This window comes from Pan paniscus, chromosome X (genome assembly GCF_029289425.2).
Source record: "Pan paniscus chromosome X, NHGRI_mPanPan1-v2.0_pri, whole genome shotgun sequence".
Classification (NCBI taxonomy): Eukaryota; Metazoa; Chordata; class Mammalia; order Primates; family Hominidae; genus Pan; species Pan paniscus.
The window spans coordinates 155,483,201-155,509,951 of NC_073272.2; the positions used below are offsets into that span (position 1 = coordinate 155,483,201).

General features: G+C 37.8%; 1 protein-coding gene across 2 annotated transcripts in view; it reads right to left on the reverse strand.

The window, feature by feature from the left end:
- TMLHE (trimethyllysine hydroxylase, epsilon) overlaps positions 1 to 26,751 on the reverse strand; it is a 124,345-nt gene that overhangs the window by 27,314 nt on the left and 70,280 nt on the right. Inside the window, exons 2-3 of one of the 2 annotated variants that reach the window (XM_034950049.3) lie at positions 23,171 to 23,352; positions 2,394 to 2,570 (exon numbers count right to left, since the gene is read on the reverse strand). In XM_034950049.3, coding sequence (XP_034805940.1) covers positions 2,394 to 2,570; positions 23,171 to 23,351 — 358 coding nt within the window. In that variant the 5' untranslated portion in view covers position 23,352. The remainder of the gene's footprint in view (positions 1 to 2,393; positions 2,571 to 23,170; positions 23,353 to 26,751) is intronic. The other variant, XM_034950051.3, reaches the window with a different exon arrangement.

Genomic DNA, 26,751 nt, shown 5'->3' on the forward strand with positions numbered 1-26,751 from the left:
TTACAATTTAGCAAAAGCACCTTACATATTAAGGATATTTAGTCTTCGGCATACATTTTGCTAATATTTTGCCTGTTTTTAAATAAACCTTTCTATGGCATTTTTTTTCTATTGTAGAGAAAGTAGTAGTCAATGTATGCATCATAAGCATGTTTTTTCCTCCAATGCTTTTTCTTTTAACTTTTTTATTTGGAGATAATAGATTCACAGGATGTTGAAAAGAAATGTGTAGGAAAGTCCCATGAGCTCTTCCCCTTCCTTGATGTTAACTTGTTATATAACCACACTACAATACCCAAACCAAGAAAGTGGTATTGGTACAATCCATTGGGCTTATTCAGATTTAACCAGTTAAACATATATTCATTTGTGTGCATAGCTCTATGCAGTGTAATTACATGTGTAACTTTGTGTAACCACCACCAAAATCAAGATACTCAACCATATGACTCCTTCGTGTTACCCTTTTACAGCTACATCCGCCACCTCCTACCCCCGAATCCCTAACTCCTGGACACCAATAATCTGTTCTCTACCTCTATAATTATGTTATTTCATGACTGTTACAAACATGAAATCATGCAGATTGGCTTTTTCACTTCAGCATAATGTAATTGAGGTTCTTCCAAGTTATGTATCGAACTAGTTCCAATAAAGTTGCTGAGTAGGATTTTATTGTATGGATGGTTTGTTTAACCATTAACCCATTGGGTAGTTTCCAATTCTTGGCTATTACAAATAAGGCTGATGTGAACATTAATGTACAGGGTTTTATGTGAACATAAGTTTTCATTTCTTCGGGATAAATGCCCAGAAGTGTGATTTCTGGGTTGCATGTTTAGTTTTTTTTTTTTTTTAAGAAATTACCAAACTGTTTTCCAGAGTGTACCATTTTACATTCCCATAAGCAATGTATGAGTGATAGAATTTCTCTGCATCTTCTCTAGTATTTGGTGTAGTCACTGTTTTTTAATGTAGTCATTCTGATAGGTATGTAGTGCAATCTCATTGTGATACTAACTTTCATTTCTGTAACAGCTAATAATGTTGAACATCTTTTCATGTGTTTATTCGCCATCTGTATATCCTATTCAGGAAAATGTCTGAGCATATCTTTTATCCATTTTTAAATTGTATTGCTTGTTTTTCTGCTGAGTTTTAAGAGTTATTTAGTCCTAGCACCAGTCAGGACCTTAAGATGTTCTCATATGTTCTTTTCTTGAAGTTTTATAGTTTTATGTTTTACGTTTAAGTCCACAATGTACTATGATTTTGTTTTTATATAAGGTGTGAGACTTGAGTTGAGGTTCTTTTATTTTTTCATTATGGATGTCCAATTGCTCTGGTACCAATTACTGAAAAGACTATCCTTCCTCTATTGAATGACTTTTGCACTTTTGCCAAAGATAAGTTGACTATATTTCTGTGGATCTATTTCTGGGTTCTCTATTCTATTCCATTGATCTATGTATCTGTCCCTCCACCAATACCACATTGTCTTGATTACTGCAGTCTGGAAGTGATTTCTTCCCACTTAATTCTTCATTTTCAAAATTGTGTTGGCTCTCCTAGGGCCTGTATATTTCCATTTAAATTTTAGAGCAAGCTTGTTTATAATTATAAAAAAAATCTTGCTTATATTTTGACAGGAATTGCATTAAAACTATAGATCAATTTGGAGAAAACTGACATCATTACTATGTTGAGTCTTCCAATCCATGAACATGATTTGTTTCTCCATGTATTTATGTCTTCTTTGATTTCTTTCATCAGCATTTAATAATTTTTATCATACAGATCCTATACATATTTTGTTAGATTATACCTAAATATTTAAATTTATTTGAAGCTATTTTTGAAATGGTCATTTTTCATTTCAGTTTCTGCATGTTTAAGTATATAGAAATATGATTGATTTTTGTGTGTTGATCTTGTGTCCTCTGACCTTACTGAACTCATTTATTAGTTTTCACGGTTTTATTATAGATTACTTGAGGTAGTCTATGTTAGGATGTCATGTATCTGCAAATAAAGAGTTTTATGTATGAATTTTATTAATTTTTCTTGACTTACTATAATAGAATTTTCAGTACTATGATAAATAAGAGTGGTGAGAGTGGATGTTAAATAATAGTGGTAAGAATGGGCATCCTTGCCATGTTCCCTGTCTTAGAGGGAAAGCATTCAGTCTCACTATTAAGTATAATGTTAGCTGTGGATTGTAACAATTTTATTTGAAGAGAAAAATAAAATGTTTCAAAAAATCCTTCCAAAACAAGAAAAAAAGAAAAGTAAGTAATAACCTATTTTTGAAAGGAACAAACCATTTTCCACAAAATAACTGTCCTTCAGAAGAGTACCCCCAAAGAAGATCAAGTCTCCTGTCCACTCACAAGTAAAAAAGAGTGTGGTCTCATCCAGACGAATGGTCTTTGGCTTGATACATAAATCCACACTGGCAGTATCCAGGCTGCGCTGGTGAGTCTTAGAGTTGTAGCACGATGCTGAGCGGCAGTGGTCTCGAAGCCAGACGTAATCAAAGCGCATCACGGTATTAGCATATTTCAGCTCTAGGGAAAAGATCACATTCATCAGAACTATTTATTGAGATAACTTAAAAAAATCAGCATCCAGAAAACTTCCTTCTAAAAGTCTTCTACCAATAAGCAATAAGGGTTGAGGGGAGGGACTTGCCCCTTACCAGATATTAAAATATACTATAGAACTTCTATAATTAAAATGGTGTAATGTTGTATTTAAATAGATAAAATGATGGAAGAGTATAAAAAGCCCAGAAATATACCCAAATGCATATGGAAATCTGGTATGTAATAAAGTGACAGCAAAAGTCATTGAGGAAAAGATGAATTTTTTAAATAAATGGTGTTGGGACAACTAGCTAGAACTTGGGAAAAGATAAATTTGTGTCTATATGTCATGTTGTCACAAGGTTATCAAGATAAACTCAAAATATATAGGAGTACTAAATTTAGAAAATGAAACCATTCAAGTATCAAAAGAAGGAAGCATAGGTGCGTAGAGGATATATATATGAGGTGATATGGTTTGGCTCTCTGTCCCCACCCAAATCTCATGTTGAATTGTAATCCCCAGTGTTGGGGGAGGGACCTGGTGGGAGGTGATTGGATCATGGGGGCAAATTTCCTCCTTGCTGTTCTCCTGAAAGTGACTGAGCTCTCACGAGATCTGGTTGCTTAAAAGTGTGTAGCACTTCTGCCTTCGCATTCTCCTGCTTTGCCATGGTAAGATGTGCTTGCTTCCCCTCACCTTCCACCATGATTGTAAGTTTCCTGAGGCCTCCCAGCCATGCTTACTGTACAGCCTGCAGAACTGTGAGTCAATTAAACCTCTTTTCTTCATAAAGTACCCAGTTTCAGGTTGTTCTTTATAGCCATGTGAGAACAAACAAACACAGAAAATTGTTACCAGAGAAGTGGGGCATTGCTATAAAGATACCTGAAAATGTCGAAGCAACTTTGGAACTGGGTAACAGGCAGGGATTGGAACAGTTTGGAGGGCTCAGAAGAAGACAGAAAGGCGAGGGAAATTTAGGAACTTCCTAGAGACTTCTTGAATAGTTTTGACCAAAATGCTGATAGCGATGCAAACTGTGAAGTCCATACTGAGGTGGTCTCAGATAGAGATGAGGAACTTATTGGGAACTGGAGTAATGGTCACTCTTGCTATGCTTTATCAGAGACTGGCAGCATTGTGCCCCTGCTCTAGGGATTTATGGAACTTTCAACTTGAGAGAGATGATTTAGGGTATCTGGCAGAAGAAATGTCTAAGCAGCAAAGTGTTCAAGATGTGGCCTGGCTGCTTCTAACAGTGTATGCTCATATGCATTTGCAAAGAGATGGTATGAAATTGGAACTTATATTTAAAAGGGAAACAGTATGAAAGGTTGTAAAATGTGCAGTGAAACCATGTGGTGGAAAACAAACCATTTTCTGGGAGGAATTCAAGGCTGCAGAAATTTCCATAAGCAAAGAGAAGCCAAATGTTAATATCCAAGACAATGGGGGGGGGAAATGTCTCCAGGGCATGTCAGAGACCTTTGCAGGAGCCCGTCCCATTACAGGCCCTGAGGCCAAGAGGGAAAAAAGAGTTTTGTGGGCCAGGCCCAGGGCCCTACTGCTCTGTGCAGCCTTGGGACATGGCCCCCATGTCCTTTGGCTCTGTGTCTCAGCAGCTCCAGCTCTAGCCATGGCTAAAAGGGACCAAGGAACAGCTTGGGCCATTGCTTCAGAGGATGCAGGCCCCAAGTGGTGGCTTCCATGTGTTGTTGGGCCTATGGGTGCCCAGAAGGCAGGAGTTGAGGCTTGGGAACCTCCGCCTAGATTTCACAGGATGGCTGGAAATGCCTGGATATCCAGGCAGAAGTCTATTGCAGGGGCAGAGCCCTCATGAAGAACCTCTACTAGGGCAGTGTGGAGGAGAAATGTGGGGTTGGAAGCCCCACACAGAGTCCCCACTAGGGCACTGCCTAGTGGAACTATGAGAAGAGGGCCACCATCCTCCAGACCCCAGAATGGTAGATCCACCAACAACTTGCACTGTGCACCTGGAAAAGCCACAGCCACTCAATGCCAGCCCGTGAAAGCACCCCCAGGGCTGTATCCTGCAAAGCCACAGGGGCAGAGCTGCCCAAGGCCGTGGGAACCCACCCCTTGAATCAGCATACCCTGGATGTGAGACATGGAGTCAAAGGAGATTATTTTGGAGCTTTAAGATTTAACGACTGCCCTGTTGGGTTTTGAACTTGCATGGGGCCTGTAGCCCCTTGGCTTTGGCCAATTTCTCCCATTTGGAATGGGAGCATTTACCGAATGCCTGTACCCCCATTGTATCTTAGAAGTAACAAACTTGTTTTTGATTTTACAAGCTCATAGGTGGAAGAGACTTGCCTTGTCTCAGATGAGACTTTGGACTTGAACTTCTGAGTTAGTGCTGGAGTGAGTTAAGACTTTAGGAGACTGTTGGAAGGCGTGATTGGTTTTGAAATGTGAAAAGACATGAGATTTGGGAGGGGGTAGGAGTGGAATGATGGAATGATATGGTTTGTCTCTGTGTCCCCACCCAAATCTCATGTTGAATTGTAATCCCCAATGTTGGGGGAGGGACCTGGTGGGAGGTGATTGGATCATGGGGGCAAATTCCCCCCTTGCTGTTCTAATGATAGTGAGTTCTCATGAGATCTGGTTGTTTAAAAGTGTGTAGCACTTCCCCCTTTGCTGTCTCTCTCTCCTTCTCCACCATGGTAAGACATGCTTGCTTGCCCTTTACCTTCTACCAAGATTGTAAGTTTCCTGAGGCCTCCTAGCCATGCTTCCTGTACAGCCTATGGAACTGTGAGTCAATTAAACTTCTTTTCTTCATAAATTAACCATTCTCTGGGAGTTCTTTATGGCAGTGTGAGAACAGACTAATACAGGAGGTCCTTGTACTATTTTAGCAACTAACCTTCTGTTAATTTGAAGTTATAGCAAAATTAAAAAATTACAAAAAAAATAAAGACTTTCTATACATCAGGTTACTCATTTAGAAAAGGTAAATAAAGTGTGTGACCCAATTTACAAAAGAAAAGAAAAAAATAAGTTATGCCTTCATATAATTCAAAAAAATAAATTTCTGATGGATTAAAGTACAAAAAATTAAAACTGTAAAACATTAAATGTTGACAACCTTGAGGTAGGAAAGGCTGTTTTAATATGACACAAAAGGCACAGAGATAAATTAATCTATATTAAAATAAATACCTTCTGTTCTGCAAACAATATAAAAGCAAAGTTAAAAGAGAAGTAACAGGAAAAATATTTGTAGCATAAAAGGATTAATATCCAGCATACAGAATAAACCTCTGTGATCATTAAAGATAAAAACCCAACAGAAAAATAGGTGAAGGATATCAATAAGGAAAGTCACCAGAAGTGACCGGCAAATGTATGAACTGCCCCCAGCCTTGGTAATAATCAAAGAAATGGGTATTTAAACCAAAATGTGATACCATTTTATACCCATCAGAGCAATAAAAATTTTAAAGGCTGATTAAAATGTGTTTTAAAGGATGTGGGGAAAAATGCATACTTGCAAACATTGGTAGTAGGAGTATATATTGTTAAAGTTATACTAGATGGCAATCAGCAAGTTTCTATGAAAATAATTTAAAATGTGCATATTTGACCTAGATATTCACCTCTCAGTATTTATTTTTTTCTCTTGTACTTTATTTATTTATTTTATCTTTTAATATTTTTTTTTATTTCAGTAGCTTCTGGGGCTCAAGTGGTTTTTGGTTACATGGATGAATTGTATATTGGTGAAGTCAGAGATTTCAGTGCACCCATCACCCGAGTAGTGTACACTGAAACTGATATGTAGTTTTTTATTCTTTATCCCCCTCCTTCCCTCTCCCCTTCTGAGTCTGCAATGTCCATTATACCACTCTGTATGCCTTTGCATAACATAGCTTAGCTCCCACTTATAAGTAAGAACATACAGTATTTGGTTTTTCATTCCTGAGTTACTTCACTTAGAATAATGGCCTTCAGCTCCATCCAAGTTGCTGCAAAATACATTATTTCATTCTTTTTTATGGCTGAGTAGTATTCCATGGTGTATATATACATTTTCTTTATCCACTTATTGGTTGATGGGTACTGAGATTGGTTCCATATCTTTGCCATTGTAAATTGTGCTGTGATGAACATACACAAACAGGTGTCTTTTTGATATAATGACTTCTTTTCCTTTGGACAAATAGTAGTGCACCTCTCAGTATTTATCATATAGAAAGTGTCACACATGTGGAGCTGCATATAAGGTTATTCATAATAGTGATGGTTATAATAGTAAAAATAATTAGAAAAAAGACTAAATGTCTATCAGTGGGGAAGTGGAAGAATCGCTGAATAAACTGTGGTTTATCCACATTTTAAGATATTAAGCAATAGTTTTTAAAAACTGCTATACCTGTACCTCTCACATTCACTTTCATTGGTATTATCATTCTCATTTTAAGGACAACTAACTAAAGCTCAGAGATGCTAAGTAACTTTGTAAGAATATAATCATTAGGTGGTAGAGCCAGGACATGAACCCAAGTCACGCAACCCCACAGCCTAGTACACTAATGTGTCTCAAAGTACAGCCTTGGGAATCTGGAGGTGATACTTCTTTTAGAAAAACACAGAGAGGAGCTTGGCAAATTTTCTCCCCCAAAAGTATTGATAAAACTGGCCAAACTAAAAAAGAACCATTTTAAGACTCTGGAAATTGTCCAAAGGTATACAGCAAATTGAGAAGTATTTATTCTATTTTTAATTTCTTTAGTAACCTTCATACTGTTTTCCGTAATTGGTACACCAATCTACATTCCCACCAACAGTGTACAAGAGTTCCTTTTTCTCCACACCCTTGCCAACACTTGTTATCTCTTGTCTTTTTGATAATAGGTATTCTAATGGGTGTCAGGTGGTATATCAGAGTAGTTTTGATTTGTATTTCTCTTATAATTAGTGATGTTGAGCATCTTTTCATATACGTGTTGGTCATTTGTATGTCTTCTTTGGGGAAATGTCTATTCAGATCCATTGACCATTTTTTAATTGGGTTATATGTTTTGTTGCTACTGAGTTGTATGAATTCTTTATAAATTTTGGATATGAACCCCTTATCACAAATACAGTTTGCAAATATTTTTCCTAATCTCTAGGATATCTTTTCATTTTGTTGACTGTTTCCTTTGCTGTGCATAACCTGGTTAGTTTGATGTTGTCTCATTTATTTATTTTGGTTTTTGTAGCCTAAGCAGTTGGTGTGATATCCAAAAAAATCATTGCCAAGGCCAATGTCAAGGAGCTTTACCACCTGTTTTCTTCTAGGAGTTTTATGGTTTCAGGTCTTATTCTTGTTTAAGTCTTTTATCCATTTTGAGCTGATTTGTGTTTCGGATGACAAAGGTCCAATTTCATTCTTTTACCTTCTGAGTATATGCCCAAAGGAAATGAAAGTACTACCTCATAAAGATACCTGCACTTTCATGTTCATTGCAGCATTATTCATGAAAGCCAAGATATGGAAACAACCTAAATGTCTGTTGATGGATGAATGTATAAAAAACTGTGGTATATATAGACAATGGAATATTATTCAGCCTTTTAAAAAGGAGATCTTGCCATTTGCCATAATATGGATGAACCTGGAGGACATTATGCTAAGTGAAATAAACCAGATAGAGAAAAAAAATTTGCATGATCTCATTTGTATCCAGAATCTTAAAAAAAAAGTCAAATAAATATACAGAGAGAATAAAACAGTGGTTACCAGGGCCAAGGGTAGGGGCATGAGGGAGGAAATGGGAGATGTATGGCTAAGGACACAAAGTAGCAGATATGTAGAATGATCAGATCTAGATGTCTGTTATATAACAACATGAAGACCATAGTTTATAATAGTGCATTATGTTTTGGATTTTTGCTAAATGAGTCAATGGTAGCTGTTCTTGCCACAAAAAAATGGGTAACTATGTGAGATGATTGATATGTTAATTTGCTTCACTATAGTAACCATTTTACTGTCTATATGTATCTCATAATATCATGTCATATACTTTAAACATACACAATGCAATTTCTTTTAAAAAGGAAGCATTTATTTACAAAAAAACTACTGAACCTTGGGTAAAAACAGTGGGGATCTGTGGTGTATTTTAGCATGGGGTGCTCCCACTCCTATTCCTCCACCTCTAGCTCCAATCAGCGGTAGTTCCACGAAGGTGGGCTAAACCAAGAAAACCGGCAGGTTTGCTGTCAAATATGACTAACGTGATTTGGAGCAGAGCATGCATAAAACCCCCATGCATCTGGGTGTTATCAAAAACAATTAGGGAAGCTATACTGGTTGGAGCAAACAACAGACCAGAAGAACAGGCAGAAATCTAACCAGGCTATATAGGGAGTGAGAAAGCTATAATGGGCCTTGAAAAGCTCCCACACATCCCTAGTATTTGGAAGGTTGCACATGCATGCAGTGCTGTATGCACACTGAAGAGAGACTGGAAATGGCTCCAGTTATTTACATGTCTCTGGATGAAAATGAGGCTTTTTGTAGGAGACATGAGAATGACAGAAAGTAAAAACCAGGACAAACTTCTTTGGTTAGTCTGTTTGCATCATTATAGAGAAATACCTGGGGCTAGGTAACTTGTAAAGAAAAGAGATTTATTTGGCTCATGGTTCTGCAGGTTGTACAGAAAGCATAGTGCTGGCATCTGCTTCTGGTGAGGGCCTCAGGAAGCTTATAATCATGGCAGAAGGTGAAGGGGAGCTAACATGACACATAGTGAGAGAGAGAGCAAGAGAGAGTGAAGAAGTGCCAGGCTCTTTTAAACAACTGGATCTTGTCTGAATTCATTACTGAGGGGCAGGCACCAAGCCATTCATGAGGGATTTGCCCTCATGACCCAAATACCTCCCATCAGGCCCCATTTCTAACATTGCAGATCACATTTCAACATGAGATTTGGAGGAGACAAACATCCAAACCATATCACTTGTAAATAGCTCAAACTTCAAGTGTATGCCTCAAACAACACACAGATCCTCTGGCAAAGGGTGGAAGCCTTATTACATTAAGTTTTTTAAGCATAACCTCTGATCAATACTTGGCTGGCCTCTAAACTATATCAGGAATTCCCAACCTGATGCCTCAACTAGGCCTATGGACATCTGGGCCAGATAGTCCTTTTGTCATAGGGTGCTGTCCTGTGGACTGTAGGATGCTTAGCAGCATCCCTGGTCTCTACTGACCAGGTGTCAGCAGCATCTTCCTCTCCAGTTGTGACAACAAAAAATGTCTCCAGACAATGCCAAAGGTCCTCTGGGGGGCAAAATAGACCCCAATTGAGAGCCTCTGGGCTATGGTGACCCCAGTGCAATGCTTAGGAAACCACAGTTAAAAATAAAAACAAGAAGTAAAAATAAAACCTGAGCAGAGACATCAGTGGCTACACACTGCAGGGGACAAAGACTCCACAGAATTACCCCAGACAACAAAAAAATACACAAAACAAACAAATACACAAAAATATGCAACAATTCCTCTGGGGACATGAGAACTCAGTTTCCATAAAATATTATCTAAAATGTCCAGATTTTCAACAACAAGAAAAGATCATGAGATATGTATAGAAACAGAAGGGTTACCTACACACAGAAAAAAAGCAGGCATCAGAAACCCTCTGAGAATATTACAGAAAATCCTATTGCCTAAGTCAAACATGCAGATAGAAGGCAACTTACGTCCTGCAGAAAATGTCTTTCCCTTCTAATAGTCTTGAGCTTTACAGGAGAGAAGCAGAATGGACTATTGGGGCATCACCTCCATGTACCTATATTATTTCCTCATTATAAGCCAACACTTGGTCTTTACTGAGTCATTTTGTCTGTGACGGCAGGCATGCCTTATACAAGTGCTTTCAAGGTATACCCCAACTGGATGCTTGAAAATCTATAGATACTGAACTTAATTGAAAGACTGTCTGATACAACTGCTGATACTCTGAAATAGGGCTATTCATTTGGTGGTGCCCTACAGTTGGAGTTCTTGTCCTAGGGTGTGTGGAATAATATGCAAAATTCGTGTGTGTGTGTGTGTGTGTGTGTGTGTGTGTGTGTAGAATTTCTATGGGGTCTATAAACTAAAAATATTGAGAACCCTTTCCCTAGAGTGACAAAAGTGTTTGAGTACCAGTAACCCTTATTCAGTTTGGTCATTGCAGTGAGATGATGCACAGTTCAACAAACTACAGCTTGTGGGTCAAATATAGTACGTGACCTATTTTGTTTGGCTTGCAAGATAAAAAATGGTTTTTACACTTTTAAAGTGTAATAAAACAAAAACAAAACAAAGAAAATCACTGTAATGGTTAACTCTATATGTCAATTTGACTGGACCATGGGGTGCCCAGATAAGTGGCTAAACATTAATTCTGTGAGAGTGTTTCTGGAAGAAATTAGCATTTAAATCAATAGACTGAGTAGAGTACATTGCCTTCTGCAATGCGGGAATAATTCTATCTGCCTGCTTGAGCTGGGATATTGGTCTTTTCCTGTTCTTGGACTGAAACTTACATATCAGCCTTCCATTTTAGGCCTTTGAACTTCGACTAGAACTTAGAAAGGTTCTCCTGGTTCTTAGGCCTTCAGACTAAACTGGAATCATATCACCAGGTTTCCTGGGTCTCAAGCTTATGGATGGAAGACTGGTACTTTTTAGTTTCCATAATTGTGTGAGCTGATTCCTTTACACACACACACACACACACACATATATCCCCCTATTGGTTCTGTTCTGTTTCTCTGGAGAACACTGACTAATATAGATATTGGTACTGAGAAGTAGGGTACTGCTGTAACAAATACCTAAAATTGTGGAAGCAGCTTTGGAAATGGGTAATGGGGTAGAGGCTGAAAGAGTTTTCAGGTACATGGTAGAAAAAAGCCTAGATTACTGTGAAGGGATTGCTAATGGTGTTTCTGGTAAGAGGTCAGAAAAAAAAAGAGGACAGCTGGAGGGAAAGCCTCCATGTTCCTAGAGAATATAAATAATTGTAAACAGAATGCTGGTAGAAATATGAATGGTAAAGGCCATTCTGATGAGGTCTCAGATGGAAAAGAGGAACATGGTACTGGACAAAGGAAAAAAAAGTGACACTTTTTATAAAGTGGCAAAAAACTTAGCTGCAAAGTGATGAGAGAGCAGTCGGTTCCTTCTGACTCCTTACAGTAAAATGCGAGAAGAGATAAATGAATTGAAGAAGGAACTGTTAAACAAAAAGGAACCAGGACTTAAAAGATTTAGAAAATTCTCAGCTTATCCATATTGCAAAGAATGAGAAAGTATGTTTGAAAGAGAATACTAAGGGTGTGGCTGATCAACATTTGATAAGGAGATAAGTGTGTGCATGAACCATGGTCCTAGTCAGCCATCTCAACAGAAGCCATAAACAGAGATGGGATTATACCAGCAGAAAAACTGCCAGCTGGGACCAAAAAGAACAGAGAAAATGGGACAAAATTGAAAGAGTTGTGCATGTGCTATTTATTCCTCAAAAAAAGGGAAGAGTGAGGCTAAAGGCAATTTAGAGATCATCGGGGCTGCCACTCCCACCACAGGCCCAAGGGGCAGGGCTAGTTCTTCCTCAGTTTCAAAAGGCACAGTCACCTCAAAGAGCCTCATGGGCAGGGCTGCTGCTAAATGTTGGGCTTAGCTGGGACCCATCACTTTTTCCTTCCTTCTCATTTCTCCCCCTGTCCCTGCCTTTTTTTTTTTTTTTTTTTTTTGAGACACAGGCTCACTCTGTCGCCTAGGCTAGAGTGCAGTGGTGCGATCTTGGCTTACTGCAGCCTCTGCCTCCTGGGTTCAAGCGATTCTCCTGCCTTCGTCTCCCTGGTAGCTGGGACTATAGGTGCCCGCCACCATGCCCAGCTAATTTTTGTATTTTTAGTAGAAACAAGGTTTTGCTGTGTTGGTCAGGCTGGTCTTGAACTCCTGACCTCAAGTGATCTGCCTGCCTTAGCCTTCCAAAGTGCTGGTATTACAGACATGAGCCACCTGGCACCCGGCCTTATTTCTCTCTTTTTGGAATGGGACTGTCTCTATTGTACCTGCCCCACCTTCCTATTTTGGAAGCACATACTTATCTGGTTTCACAGGAGAAGAAATTTTGCCTCAGGATAAATTGTACCTCAAGTCTCACCCATATCAAATTTAGATGAGATTTAGTTGAGACTTTGGAATTTTCATCTTTAGAGTGGATGCTGGAATGAGTTAAGACTTGGGGTTGTTGGGATGGAAGGTATGTATTTTATGTGAGAAGAATATGAATTTGGGGAATCTGTGGGTGGAATGTAATAGACTGAATTGAGTCTCCCCTAAGTCCATATGTTAAAGCTCTAACCCCCAATGTGATGGTATCTGGAGATGGAGACTTTGGGAGATAATTAGGCCATGAAGGTAGATTCCTCATGATGGTATTAGTGCTCTTATAACAAGGGACAGGAGATGGAGTCCTTTATCTCTCCACCATGTGAAGATACAGCAAGAAGGCAGAGTGCAGCCTTCTGCAAGCCAGGAAGAGAGTCCTCACCAGAACTTGACTATGCTGGTGCCCTGATGTTAGATTTTGTAGCCTCCAGAACTGTGAGAAATAAATGTCTGTTGTTTAAGCCACCTGGGCTATGGTATTTTGTTAAAGCAGCCTGAGCCAACTAAGACAACCATGGGACAGAGATTGTACATGGCCCAAAAAAAGCCTAAAATATTTACTGTCTGGCTGTGTTAGTCAGTTCAGGCTGCTATAACAAAATTATAATAGACTGGGTAGCTTAAACAACAGATATTTATTTCTCACTGTCTGGAAGCTAGGAAGTCTAAGATGAGGGTTCCAGGCCATTTGATTCCTGGTGAGGACACTCTTCTTGCTGTGCAGATGGCTACCTTGTTGCTATATCCTCAAATGATAGAGATAGAATGTGCTCTCTCTTATAATGGCACTAATTCCATCATGAGGACTCCACCCTAATAATCTAATTAGCTCCCAAAGGTTCCATCTTCAAGTACCATCACATTGGGAGTTAGGCTTCAACATATGAATTTGGAGAAAACACATTCAGTCCATAGCACTGGCCCTTTACAGATAAAAGTCTGCTGACCTCTGAGATAATCTGTAGCAGAAACTCTTTTTTTCATCCTCTCCTTCACTTCTAGTGAGTTGGCAAGAGTAGCTAATACTACCACCTTAATAGCATTTGAAACCTAACTAACCCCTGTCTCCATTTAAGCTCCACACATCAGTCAGAATACTCTTTCCAATGAAATTTAGCTTAGAATCCCTTAAGTAGTTCCCCATTACAATAAAGACCAATCTCCTCAAGATTGCCTACAAGGGTCTGCACAATGTGGCCCCGGCTAACCTCTGTAGCATCTTTTATCAACCCTTCCTTGCACTTGATGTAGCAGTCCATATAGGCCAATATGACATATTCTCTGTAGCCTAACTCTTGTACATATAGTTTGCTCTAACTGAAACATTCTTCTTCACTACCTCAACCCTCTTCCCCTGCCTAGTTCATATTCAATACTCATGACTCAGCAGGCAGTCATTCATAACTCTCCAGGTTGGATTAAGTACCTTTCCTCTTTGTTCTTACAGCACCCTATGTATTTCCTAAAAGAATTTCTCATCTTGTCTTATGCTTGTTTATCATTGCCACAAGACTGTGAGTATCTTGAGGATAGGGAATGTGTCTTCTTCCTCTCTGCATGCTTTGCACTTAGGACAATGCCTGAATCCTGGTAGGTATTCATTAAATGTTTGTTGAATAAATCAATGGTAAATCAAGCAGTGGTGCAGCTGCCTTACTGGTAACTCCAATACAGGCCACATATCTACAAATGATCTTCTCCTGCTCTACTAGATAGCTAGTAATCCTGACTATATGCTATATTCCATTTTCAGGTTAAGAGTTGCTAGTTATATAAGCAGTGTAGTAGTGGAATAAACTACTGTGTGGCTAGACTTGCCTTTTAGTAGGCTTCAATATATCCCCTCATTTTAGTTAAGTTGGTATGCTTACTGTCCTTTTGCTGACTGGAATCCATTCTTGCCTTTTCACTTGTAACTTTTCTCCTTGAAATCACAGGAGAAATTCATTAAAGGACCTTCTGATTAAATGACCACCTTCTCCTTCAAAATATAGCTAAAAATTCATTTATTCAAGGCAGCTTCTTTGAATAATGTATTTCCTCTTTGAAATTAAATATTTGATAGGTATCAACTCAATTTACATTTGTGTCTGGCATAAGCTAATTATGCTTCTCATATTTATTTACTTATTTTATTCATTTCAGGGACTCTACATCTTACATTGAGAAAGGGAATCTTCCATCTTTGGTTCTCTAACAGTTCTTAGCTCAGTTAATGAAATTAACACTCAGCAAATGCTTATTAATTAGATCTTATCAAAATTTTAATACAGAAAAGAAATTTGAAACTCACCTTGATTCATCTCTTTTATAACCCACATTTAATCAATCACCAAGGTCTGTTGATTCCACTTCCTAAATCTTTCTGAAATCCATATAACCTCTCCATTTACACTCCTTTCTCCTGCCACATTCAGGTATTCATCATCTATAGACAGTGGGACACTATAAAAGGATTTTAAAAATCAAGGTAGTAAAATCAGATTGGAGTTTAGAAAGAGCACTCTAGTTTCAGGATGGATAATGGATCATCAGGAGAGCAAGACAAGGCTGCAGTAATCCTGTTAGGATAGTTACCTCCTCGCTTCTCAGTGTTGTTTTTGGACCACTTTTTCTCCCTCCTTCCTCTAAAACCCAAGCTTCTTTGAAGATCATGCTTTCTTAATTATTCTAATGAAGACCAGTTTACTGTTGTCCACTTTATCCTTTCCCTGTCATCCTTGGCAACTTCATCATCATTAATGACAGTACTCTCAAAATTTTCATTTAAAACATTCCATACTCTAGCCACCTCTTATTACCATTCCAGTTCAATTATTCTGGCACTCCTCACCCCGATAATCCTTCAACCCCATAAAGAGCTCCAATTCATTGACCCTAAGCTCCTTTTCACTCTCTGTCATCTTGTTTCCTTTAATGTCCTCACTTCCCTCCTTAATGTCCTCACTTCCCTCCTTACAGAGCCCATATTCCATGGTCCATCATTTTAATCAATTCCCTGCAAACATTCTTAACTTCCTTGTCCCCTCTCTCTGTGCCATACTTCTCTGACAAAGCCCCAACCATGGTAAACTCAAGTTCCTACCTCCTGTGCAGCCAAGCAGCTGAAAATTGCTGGAGAAAAATTTTTCTTTTATGTTTTATTTTTTTAATTGACAAATACTGTGTTTTGTTATCTTGTAAACATGATGTTTTGAAGTATATATACATTTTGGAATGGCTAAACCTAACCAATTAATAAATGGATTACTTCACATAGTTATTATTTTTGTGGTGCTAGCATGTAACGTCAACTCTGTTTTTCAAGAATACAATATCATCATTAACTATAGTCATTTTGCTGTATGATAGATCTCTTGAAATGTATTCCTCCTATCTAACTCTAATTATGTATCCTCTGACCAACATGTCTCCATCTTCCCTCCCCTCAATCACCCTAGCCTCTGATAACTACCATTATACTCACTTCTATGAGATCAAATTTTTTAGATTCCACGTATGAGTGAGATAATGCAGTATTTGTCTTCCTGTGCCTGGCTTATTTCCTTTAACATAAATTCCTCCAGGTTCATTCACGTTGCTGCAAATGACAGGATCTGACTCTTTTTATGGCTGAGTAGTATTACATTGTGTATGTATACCTCACTTTTTTCATCCACTCATCCACTGATGGACGCTTATGATGGAGAAAATTTTAAAAACTGCACTGGCTAGTATCATTTTAAACTCATCATGAAAAATCTCAAATTAGTACTCAATATAGCCAAATAATTCTTGCATAATTTCCTAGTAAAATCACTCACTCTCTAAGAAGACTGTGTCATACCATCTCCCCATCCTCAAACTGCCAACACCTCCTCACCCTTCACACTTTCAACTGATGACCTTGCTTCTTCCTTCAAAGAAAATGTAGAAGCAATAAGAGAATCTTCACAAACTGATGCCCCATATCCAATCACTTACCTGCATCTGTGCCTATATATTCCACCTTTCTTTCTGTTACAATCGTTGAAATATCTGTGCATCTAATCAAGGTCAATACTTCCATTTATGAACTAGATTCTATCTCTTTTTCATACTCAGAGACTATGCTCCTGAAGCAGTTCTATTCCTCTCTTTTGCGTCACCAAATTTTCCTTCCCTATTGGATCATCCTCATTAGCAAACATGTAATATCTCCCATATTAAAATAATATTCCAGGAGTGCCATCAGCAAGATGGCAGAATAGAAAAAAAAGACCCTCCTTCCCCCATGGTTTGAATAACAATTTATGGAACAATTGCCTTTATGACAAATTCAGAAATGAGTTAAAAGGTTGCTGCACCCCAGGCAAGTGCAAAGCCAACCTCACCAAAACCCAGTAGGAAAATTCATGGCATTTCTTCACCAGAGACTCTCCTCCCAGCTTGGTGCATTGTAACTGAGAGGAAACCCCTACCTCCTGACTTATCCTAGGGGGGAAAAGAAGTTGAATGTCCAACATTCTAACTTTTCAGGGTGTTATCTAAAAGATTGGTTTCTGTCTTGCCTGAATCTAAGAACTGACAGCAATGGGATGCCAGGTTGGGGGCCTGCTGAGAACAAAGGTGATCAATGTGGCTTGGCCTGGCACCAGAGTCTGTAGACCACAGACAGACATTATGTGGAGCTCCAATACCCTAGTTTACTACAGAAACAGAGAGATGGCAGTATCACAGACAGACATCAAGGGGAACTCCTGAATAGAAACTGATAAATCTCTTCAACTAGATGATTATATGCACAATCCCAGAAGAGTATGCATTCCCAGGAAAGGATTAGGAGGTCTCTGGATTCTTTAACTGGGCTAATTGGAGAATGTCCTCCTTGTATGCAACCAGACCACAAAGACTGAGAAAGGTAGCTGAGCTTTCAAATGTTAAAGTCTCAACAAGATATAGTAAGACATACGAAGAAACAAAGAAATGTGGACTATTCAAAGGAATAATTTAAACCTCCAGAAAGCACCCCTACAGACATAGAGAAATATAAATTACCAAAAACTCAAAATAAGCATCACCAGAATAATTGAAGAATTAAACAAGAACATAGATAGGCAACTAAACAAAATTAGGAAACTGACATATAAACAAAATAAGAATATCAACAAATAAATAAAAGTATAAAGAAGAATCAAACAGAAATTCTGGAACTGAAGTATCTAATAATCGAATTGGAGAAATTCACTGGAGGGATTCGATAGCAGAATTGACCAGGCAGAAAAAAGAATTAGTAAACTCATCAGTAGGGCTTTGAAATTATTGAAAAAGAGAAGAAAAAAACAACAAAGAATGAAGAAAAATGAGGAGAGCCTAAGGGATTTATGGGGCACCAACAAGCAGAACAACATACACATGATGCAAATCACAAAAGGGGAAAAGAGAAATGAGTAGAGAGCTTATCTGAAGAAATGATGGCTGAAAACTCTCCAAATTTGATGAGAGAAAAGGACACACAATTTGAATAAACAAACAACTCCAGTTGGAATAAATCTAAAGAGACCTACACTGAGACCCATCAAAATCAAACTGTCAAAAGTCACAAAGACAGAATCTTGAAAGTGGCAAGAAAAAATGACTCATCACATATAAGGGAGCTTCTATTAAACTATCAGCTGGTTTCTCAGCAAAACCTTGCAGGCTAGAAAGGAGTGAAATAATATATTCAATTACTGAAGAACAAAACCTGCCCACCAAGAACATTATATTTTGTAAAACTGTCCTTCTAAAATGAAGGAGAGATTAAGATTTCCCAGATAAACAAAAGGAGAGGAAGTTGATCACCACTCAATCTGCCCCACAAGAAATGCTAAAGGGATCCTTCAAGTTGAAGAAAAAGGATGATAAATAGCAACACAAAACCATAAGAAAATATAAACCTTCTGATAAAGGTTTATTGTGTAGTATTGTAATATAAGCGTGTAAATCACTTTTAAATATGATATAAATTTTAAAAACAAAAGTAACAAATAATTATAGATCTATGTTAATGGATGCACATTATAAGGAAAGGATGCCCACCCTCAATATTACTATTGTTGAAGTACTGGGATTCCTAGCTAGAAAAATTAGACAAGAAAGAGAAGTAACAGAAATCTAAATTGGAAAAGATGAAGTAAAATTGTCTGTATTCACAGATGACATGATCTTATATGTAGAAAACCCTAAATATTCCATATGCAATAAAAAGTATTATAACTAATAAATGATGTCAGAAAATTTGCAGGATACAAAAGCAATACATAAAATGCATTGCATTTCTATATATTAATGGTGACCAATCTAAGAAGAAAAATTAAGAAAAAATTCCCTTTATTTTATTTTATTTTTTATTATACTTTAAGTTCTGGGGTACATGTGCGGAACATGCAGGTTTGTTACATAAGTATACATGAGCCATGGTGGTTTGCTGCACCCATCAACCTGTCATCTACATTAGGTATTTCTCCTAATGCTATCCCTCCCCTAGACCCCACTCCCTGACAGGCCCCAGTGTGTGATGTTCCCCTCCCTGTGTCCATGTGTCCTCATTGTTCAACTCCCACTTATGAGTGAGAACATGTGATGTTTGGTTTTCTATTCTTGTGTTAGTTTGCTGAGAATGATGGTCTCCAGTGTCATCCATGTCCCTGCAAAGGACATGAACTCATCCTTTTTTATGGCTCTATAGTATTCCATGGTGTATATGTGCCACATTTTCTTTATCCAGTTTCACACTGATGGGCATTTGGGTTGTTTCCAAGTCTTTGTTATTGTGAACAGTGCTGCAATAAACATACGTGTGCATATGTCTTTATAGTAGAATGATTTATAATCCTCTGGGTATATACCCAGTAATGAGATTGCTGAGTCAAATGGTAATTCCAGTTCTAGATCCTTGAGGAATCTCCACACTGTCTTCCACAATGGTTGAACTAATTTACACTCCCACCAACACTGTAAAAGCGTTCCTATTTCTCCACATCCTCTCCAGCATCTGTTGTTTCCTGACTTTTTAATGATTGCCAATCTAACTGATGTGAGATGATATCTCATTATGGTTTTGATTTGCATTTTTCTGATGACCAGTGATGATGAGCTTTTTTCATATGTTTGTTGGCTGCATAAATGTCTGCTTTTGAGAAGTGTCTGTTCATATCCTTTGCCCACTTTTTGATGGGGTTTTTTTTCATGTAAATTTGTCTAAGTTCTTTGTAGATTCTGAATATTAGCCCTTTGTCAGATGGATAGATTGCAAAAATTTTCTCCCATTCTGTAGGTTGCCTGTTCACTCTGATGGTAGTTTCTTTTGCTGTGGAGAAGCTCTTTAGTTTAATCAGATCCCATTTGTCTATTTTGGCTTTTGTTGCCATTGCTTTTGGTGCTTTAGTCATGAAGTCTTTGCCCAAGCCTATGTCCTGAATGGTATTGCGTAGGTTTTCTTCTAGGGTTTTTATGGTTTTAGGTCTTATGTTTAAGTCTTTAATCCATCTTGAGTTAATTTTTGTGTAAGGTATAAGGAAGGGATCCAGTTTCAGCCTTCTGCATATGGCATCAAAAAGGATGAAATACTTAGGAATAAACTTAACCAAGTTAGTGAAACACTTGTACAGTGAAAACTACAAAATGTTGCTAAGATAAATCAAAGAAAGCTACAAATAAATGAAAAGGCATCTCATGCTTATGGATTGGAAGGCTTAATGTTGTTAAAATGTCCATACTACCCAAAGTGATCTACAGATTAAATCCAATGCCTATCAAAACTCCAATGGAATTTGTTGTAGAAACAGAAAAAAATCTTCCTAAAAGTCATACGGAATCTCAAGGGACCCTGAATAGTCAAAATAATCTTGAAAAATGAGACCAAAATTGGAGGCCTCGCACTTCCCAATTTCAAAACATGCAACAAAGCAACAGTAATCAAAATAGTATTGATGTATGAAAAAGTCTTTATCTCTCACTTTTGAAGGATCATTTTGCTGGATATATAATTCTACATTGGTAGTTGTCCCCCCTTTAACACTTTAAGGTTGTCATTCCATTGTGTTCTTGCTTGCACAGTTCCTGATGAGAAGTCCACTGCAATTCTTATCTTTGTTTCTCTGTAGGTAAGGTGTTTTTCTCCCCACTAGGCTGCCTTCAAGAATATCTCTTTGTCTTTGGTTTTCTGCAGTTTTAATATAATATGCCTATGTGTGAGGTCCTGCTTGTTTATTTTAAGGGGTGTGTGTGTGTGTGTGTTTATTTATAATGCATTTGTTAATGTGTCTATTTTTATGCCAGTATCATATTGTTTTGATTACTATTGCTTTGTAATATATTTTGATATCAGGTAGTACGATGCCTCCAGCTTTGTTCTTTTTGCTCAAGATTGCTTTAGCCATTCAGGGTCTTAAGTTGAAAACTTTTCCTTTCAGATCAGGAACAAGACAATGATGTTCACTCTTCCTACTCTTACTCCACATAGTACTGGAAGTTGTAGCCAGAGTAATTAGGCAAGAAAAAGAAATAAAAGACATGCAAATAAGAAAGAAAGAGATGAAATTGTCTCTGTTCACTGATGAAATAATCTTATATATAGAAAACCCTAAAGAGACTACCAAAAAACTGTTAGACTTAATGAATTCAGTAAAATCAACATACAAAAATCATTAATGCTTCTAAACCCTAACAATGAACTAACTGAAAAAGAAATCAAGAAAACAATGCTATTTGTAATAGTTGCAAAAAAATACTTAGGAATAAATTTAACCAAGGAGATTAATAATCTCTACACTCAAAACTATAAAACATTGATTAAATAAATTGGAGAACACACAAATAAATGAAAAAAATTCCATCTTCATGGATTGGAAGAATTAATATTGTTAAAATATCTATACTATTCAAAGTGATCTACAGATTCAATGCAGCTCCTATCAAAATTTCAATTACATTTTTCACAGAAATAGAAAAAATCCTAAAATTCTGACTGATAATTTCAACACCTGTGTCATATGTAAGTCTGGTTCTGATCTTGCTTTGTCTCTTCAAATTGTGTTATTTCTTGCCTTAGCAAGTTTTGTAATGTTGTTATTGTTAAAAGCCAGACATCTTGTATAGAGCAATAGCTACTGAGGTAAATAGGATTTTACCATGAATATTTATATTAATCTGGCCTGGAGTTAGGTTGTGTTTGATGTTTGTTGTCTCTGTGGGTACCAGAAGCATTAAATTTCTCTAGTGATTTTGCTTTTGTCTTCTCTCTTGGCCTTGGCCCTTCCCTTTGTGCTGTACCTCAGAGACAGGCTGTCTCTTGCAGCTCTTCCAGCTGTAATCCACTGTCATTTTAACTGGAGGCTTATTAGCTTGTTGTAGGATGTGGGGGGATGAGGGCATTCTACAATCTTCAGATTCTCAGTCTTTGGAGTGCATAGTGGGCCTGTGTCTTGGAAGTGTGACTTTCACAATTGTTTTTGTTTTTCTTCCAGGGTGTGGTAGATTGAACTGTAACCCTCAAAAAGATATGTTGAAGTCCTAATCCCTGGTACCTGTGAATGTGACCTTATTTAGAAAGCCTCTTTGCAGATGTAATCAAGTTAAAATGAGGTCACACTGGATTAGGGTGTGTTCTAAATCCAATGACTGCTATCTTTATAAAGAGAGAAATATTTGAAGACAGAGATTAGATATTGAGAAGAAGGCCATGTGAATATGAAAGCAGAGATTGGAGTCATGCTGGCACAAGCAAAGTAAAGCCAAGGATTGCCAGCAACCATAAGAAACTAGAAAAGGCAAGGAAAAACTCTCTCCCAAAGGGAGCATGGCCTTACCAACCCTCCAAGACTATGAGAAAATACACTGTTGTTTTAAATCACCTAGTTTGTGTAATTTGTTATGGCAGCCTTAGAAGACTCATACACATAGGTAAAGTATTCCCTCCTGCCAACTAATACTTTCTGTGGTTGTAACATTCCTAGTCTATATCTTTGAAACCCTCTCCCTTGTATATTAAGGCTTTCTTTTCTTTATTTTTTTTTCCCTTAGGTAAGACAGGGAGATGGAGTGGGGCTGGAGCAGGCTGAGTTGCCTTCCCCTAGTTGAGAAGGGATTTCACTATTGCCCTCTGTTATTTTTGTCTTTCTCCCAACTTGTAGGCTAATCTTAAAAATAAATGGCTAGAGGTCCTGTCAACTCCACAAAAAGTATTTTCAGACCACACAAAAGGTATTTATCATTGCATAACAATGTGAATTGTACACTTAAAATGGTTAAGATAGTAAATTTTGTACTATGTGTTTTCTTACCACAATTTTATCATTCCAATTTTTGATATATGTGCTGCCAAAGCAAATATTTCTTACCACAAGTTTTAAAAAGTATCTGTCTTCACATATCTCTTACCAAAATGATCTTCATGTTGCTGCCAAGCACAAGTCAGAGACTTGGAGGCTGTATGGTGCCAATGGACAGCTAAAGGAAGTAAGCTTTTGAAGTTGGGCTGTGGAAGGGCCGGATATATGACTCCTCCCTTCAGCAAGTCCTGAAGCCTGCTGTGTAGGTGGGACAATCTGTGGTACCACATCCTAGAAGATTGGATAATAACAAGTTAGTAGTAATATACAACAACTTTTATGAGGCTATAGGAATAACACTACAGATATAATTATGTAAAATGATAGATTTAATGATCTCAATACAGAGGATTAAACAAAGGAGAAATTGTGAAAAGTTAAGCATAAGTGATCTATAACAATTACTTACATTTTCTCATTAGCCACTCTTATTTTATGTCATACAATCTTCCTTTTGGCCTACTACCTAACTGAAGCAGTGCTTTAAAAAATTCACTAATCTTAACCTTCCAAATACATACAGTCATCTGCATAATGACATTTCTGTCAGTAACAGACCACATATATGATGGTGGTCCCATAAGATTATAATGGAGCCGAAAAATCCTATCACCTAGTGACATGGTAATGTAGCACAATGCATTACCTTTTCTATGTTTAGATGTGTTTACATACACAAATGCTCAGCGTTATGTTACAATTGCCTACAGTATTCAGTACAGTCACATGCTATGCAGGTTTGTAGCCTAGGAGCAACAGGCTATATATATCATATAGCCTGGACGTGTAGTAGGCTATACCATCTGGGTTTGTTAACACTCTAGGATGTTCAGACAACCATGAAATTGCTGAATGAGGCATTTCTCAGAATGTATCCCTGTCGTTATCCTGTCAACTGACCCATAATTGTAAAAGGATTATTTTTCATGTCTCATCCTTCTGGGTCTCTCTGCTTGTGACACTACTGATCACCCCTATTCCGACTATGTGAAACTTTCTTCTCCGCTGGTTATGTGTGCTGTGGGCAAGTTACTTAAACCCTCAGTGACTCCATTTCTTCCTTTGTAAAATGAGGTTGATAATAGTATTTATCTCATGGCTTTACTGTGAGGACTAAAATACTTAGAATTATATGTTCCATACTAAGCCCTACATATGTATCACTGCTATTACTATCGTTATTACGGCTGTTGTTAGGCATAAACTGTATGTTGGGAAAATGCCTTGATAAACCTGCTTGCAGTTGGTGATGCTGAGTAGCATAGTTTTAGAAAAATTAATAAAACAACACCATTTGCATAAGGTCTTAAAAGGAATTAATTTGTCCTGTGGCAGAAGACTGAGAGAGCTATGTGATTGCAGATAGGCTGTGTGGTTCTCAATGTGAACCTTCTCAATTACACCCTCAAATATGCAGTAGTGTAATTAAACCCACAAAATGCTTATGTTGAGTGGACTGGTGAGTGCCTGTGTGTGTGTGCGTGCATGCATATGTGTGGGTATGTGAGTTGTAAGCTGATGAAAGGACTGAACTTCATGCTGATATGGGATGAAACCAATCACATAAATTAAAGCCATAGCTAGAGATATAATAGAATTTACTAATCACTAGGGAGCAGTCTGTAATTACAGGATAGAGAATGGAAGGCTAAAGTCAAATTTATTGAGATTTTGTGGCTGAGGGCAAAGAGGAGAGCACAGAAACTCCTCTGCTGATATCTGGGTTACATTTATTTCTTCACTGTCTCTTGTTTCCAACCTCCTACCTACAGATACTGTCTGAAACAGGGGCTGGCAATCTGTGCCCCACAAACTAAAAATGGATTTTATACTTTTTAAGGAGTTGTAAAGAAAAACAAAGATGAGTATGACACCAAGACTCCAGACCAAGACCAGACTAGAATTTCTTCTTTGTAGTCTATGAAGTCTACAATACGTGCTATCTGGATCTTCAAAGAAAAAAAATTTCCAACTCCTAGTCAAATATTAAATTTTTAATCAAATACTCTTCTCCCACTACATCGAAAAATCTCCCAAAAATCTACTCTTAAGTATATTCACTCACTTCATTATTTCACAAAATAAACATTACTAATAGGTACTTTTTTTTTTTTTTTGAGACGGAGTCTTGCTGTGTCGCCCAGGCTGGATTGCAGTGGTGTGATCTCGGCTCACTGCAAGCTCCGCTTCCTGGGTTCACGCCATTCTCCTGCCTCAGCCTCCCGAGTAGCTGGGACTACAGGCGCCCGCCACCGCGCCCGGCTAATTTTTTGTATTTTTAGTAGAGACAGGGTTTCACCGTGTTAGCCAGGATGGTCTCGATCTCCTGACCTCGTGATCCGCCCGCCTCGGCCTCCCAAAGTGCTGGGATTACAGGCGTGAGCCACCACGACCAGCTATAATAGGTACTTTCTTAAGTATTAAGATACAAACATAAATAAATCAGCAGTCCTAGCCACCATTCAAGATGTTCACAAACTAGCAGGGAAGAAAGACAAGTACAGGGTGATAACTACTACTATTTATAATAGTTTTAAGCATACAACACAGTGAAAGGTGCAAAGGAGTAAGAAGTTAACGATGCCTGAGGAAAGTGGTGGAGCTCCACATGACTAGTGTTCTTTGAAGAAGGTTTCGTTGTTTTATATTAACTTAAAAATAAAACTGATTGTAAAAAAAAAAAAAAGATGGGATTGTTGGAGGTGTTGGAAATAATCCACACAACCCTGAAATATATAAAATAATAAGTAAAAGCCTCTTTCTTTCATTATTTACCACTCCATTCTTTCAAGGAAACTGTTGATGAGGTTTGGCATATACAATGACACATATAATTAAAATCTCCACACCTGCTATAGACACATACAGAAATACATATGTATTTAAACCATAAAGAATGGTAGATTCCAAGGGTTGGTTGGTTCCAAGTCTTTGCTATTGTGAAGAACGCCGCAATAAACATACGTGTGCATGTGTCTTTATAGCAGCATGATTTATAGTCATTTGGGTATATACCCAGTAATGGGATGGCTGGGTCAAATGGTGTTTCTAGTTCTAGATCCCTGAGGAATCGCCACACTGACTTCCACAATGGTTGAACTAGTTTACAGTCCCACCAACAGTGTAAAAGTGTTCCTATTTCTCCACATCCTCTCCAGCACCTGTTGTTTCCTGACTTTTTAATGATTGCCATTCTAACTGGTGTGAGATGATATCTCATAGTTAGTGGGTGCAGCGCACCAGCATGGCACATGTATACATATGTAACTAACCTGCACAGTGTGCACATGTACCCTAAAACTTAAAGTATAATAAAAAAAAAAAGAATGGTAGAAAACAAAGTCTCTCCTCCCCCATTTCCCATAATCTCACTACTCAAATGTTACCAGTTTCAATTTTTAGAAATCAGCCCAAGCAAAACTGGATATCCATATGCAGAAGAATGAGACCCCTACCTCTTGCCATATACAAAAAATACAATCTAAGTGAATTAAAGACTTAAATCTAAGACCGCAAACTATGAAACTACTACAAGAAAACATTGGGGAAACATACCAGGACGTTGGTCTGGGCAAAGATTTCTGGAGTAAGACTTCAAAAGCACAGGCAAGCTAAGCAAAAATGGACAAA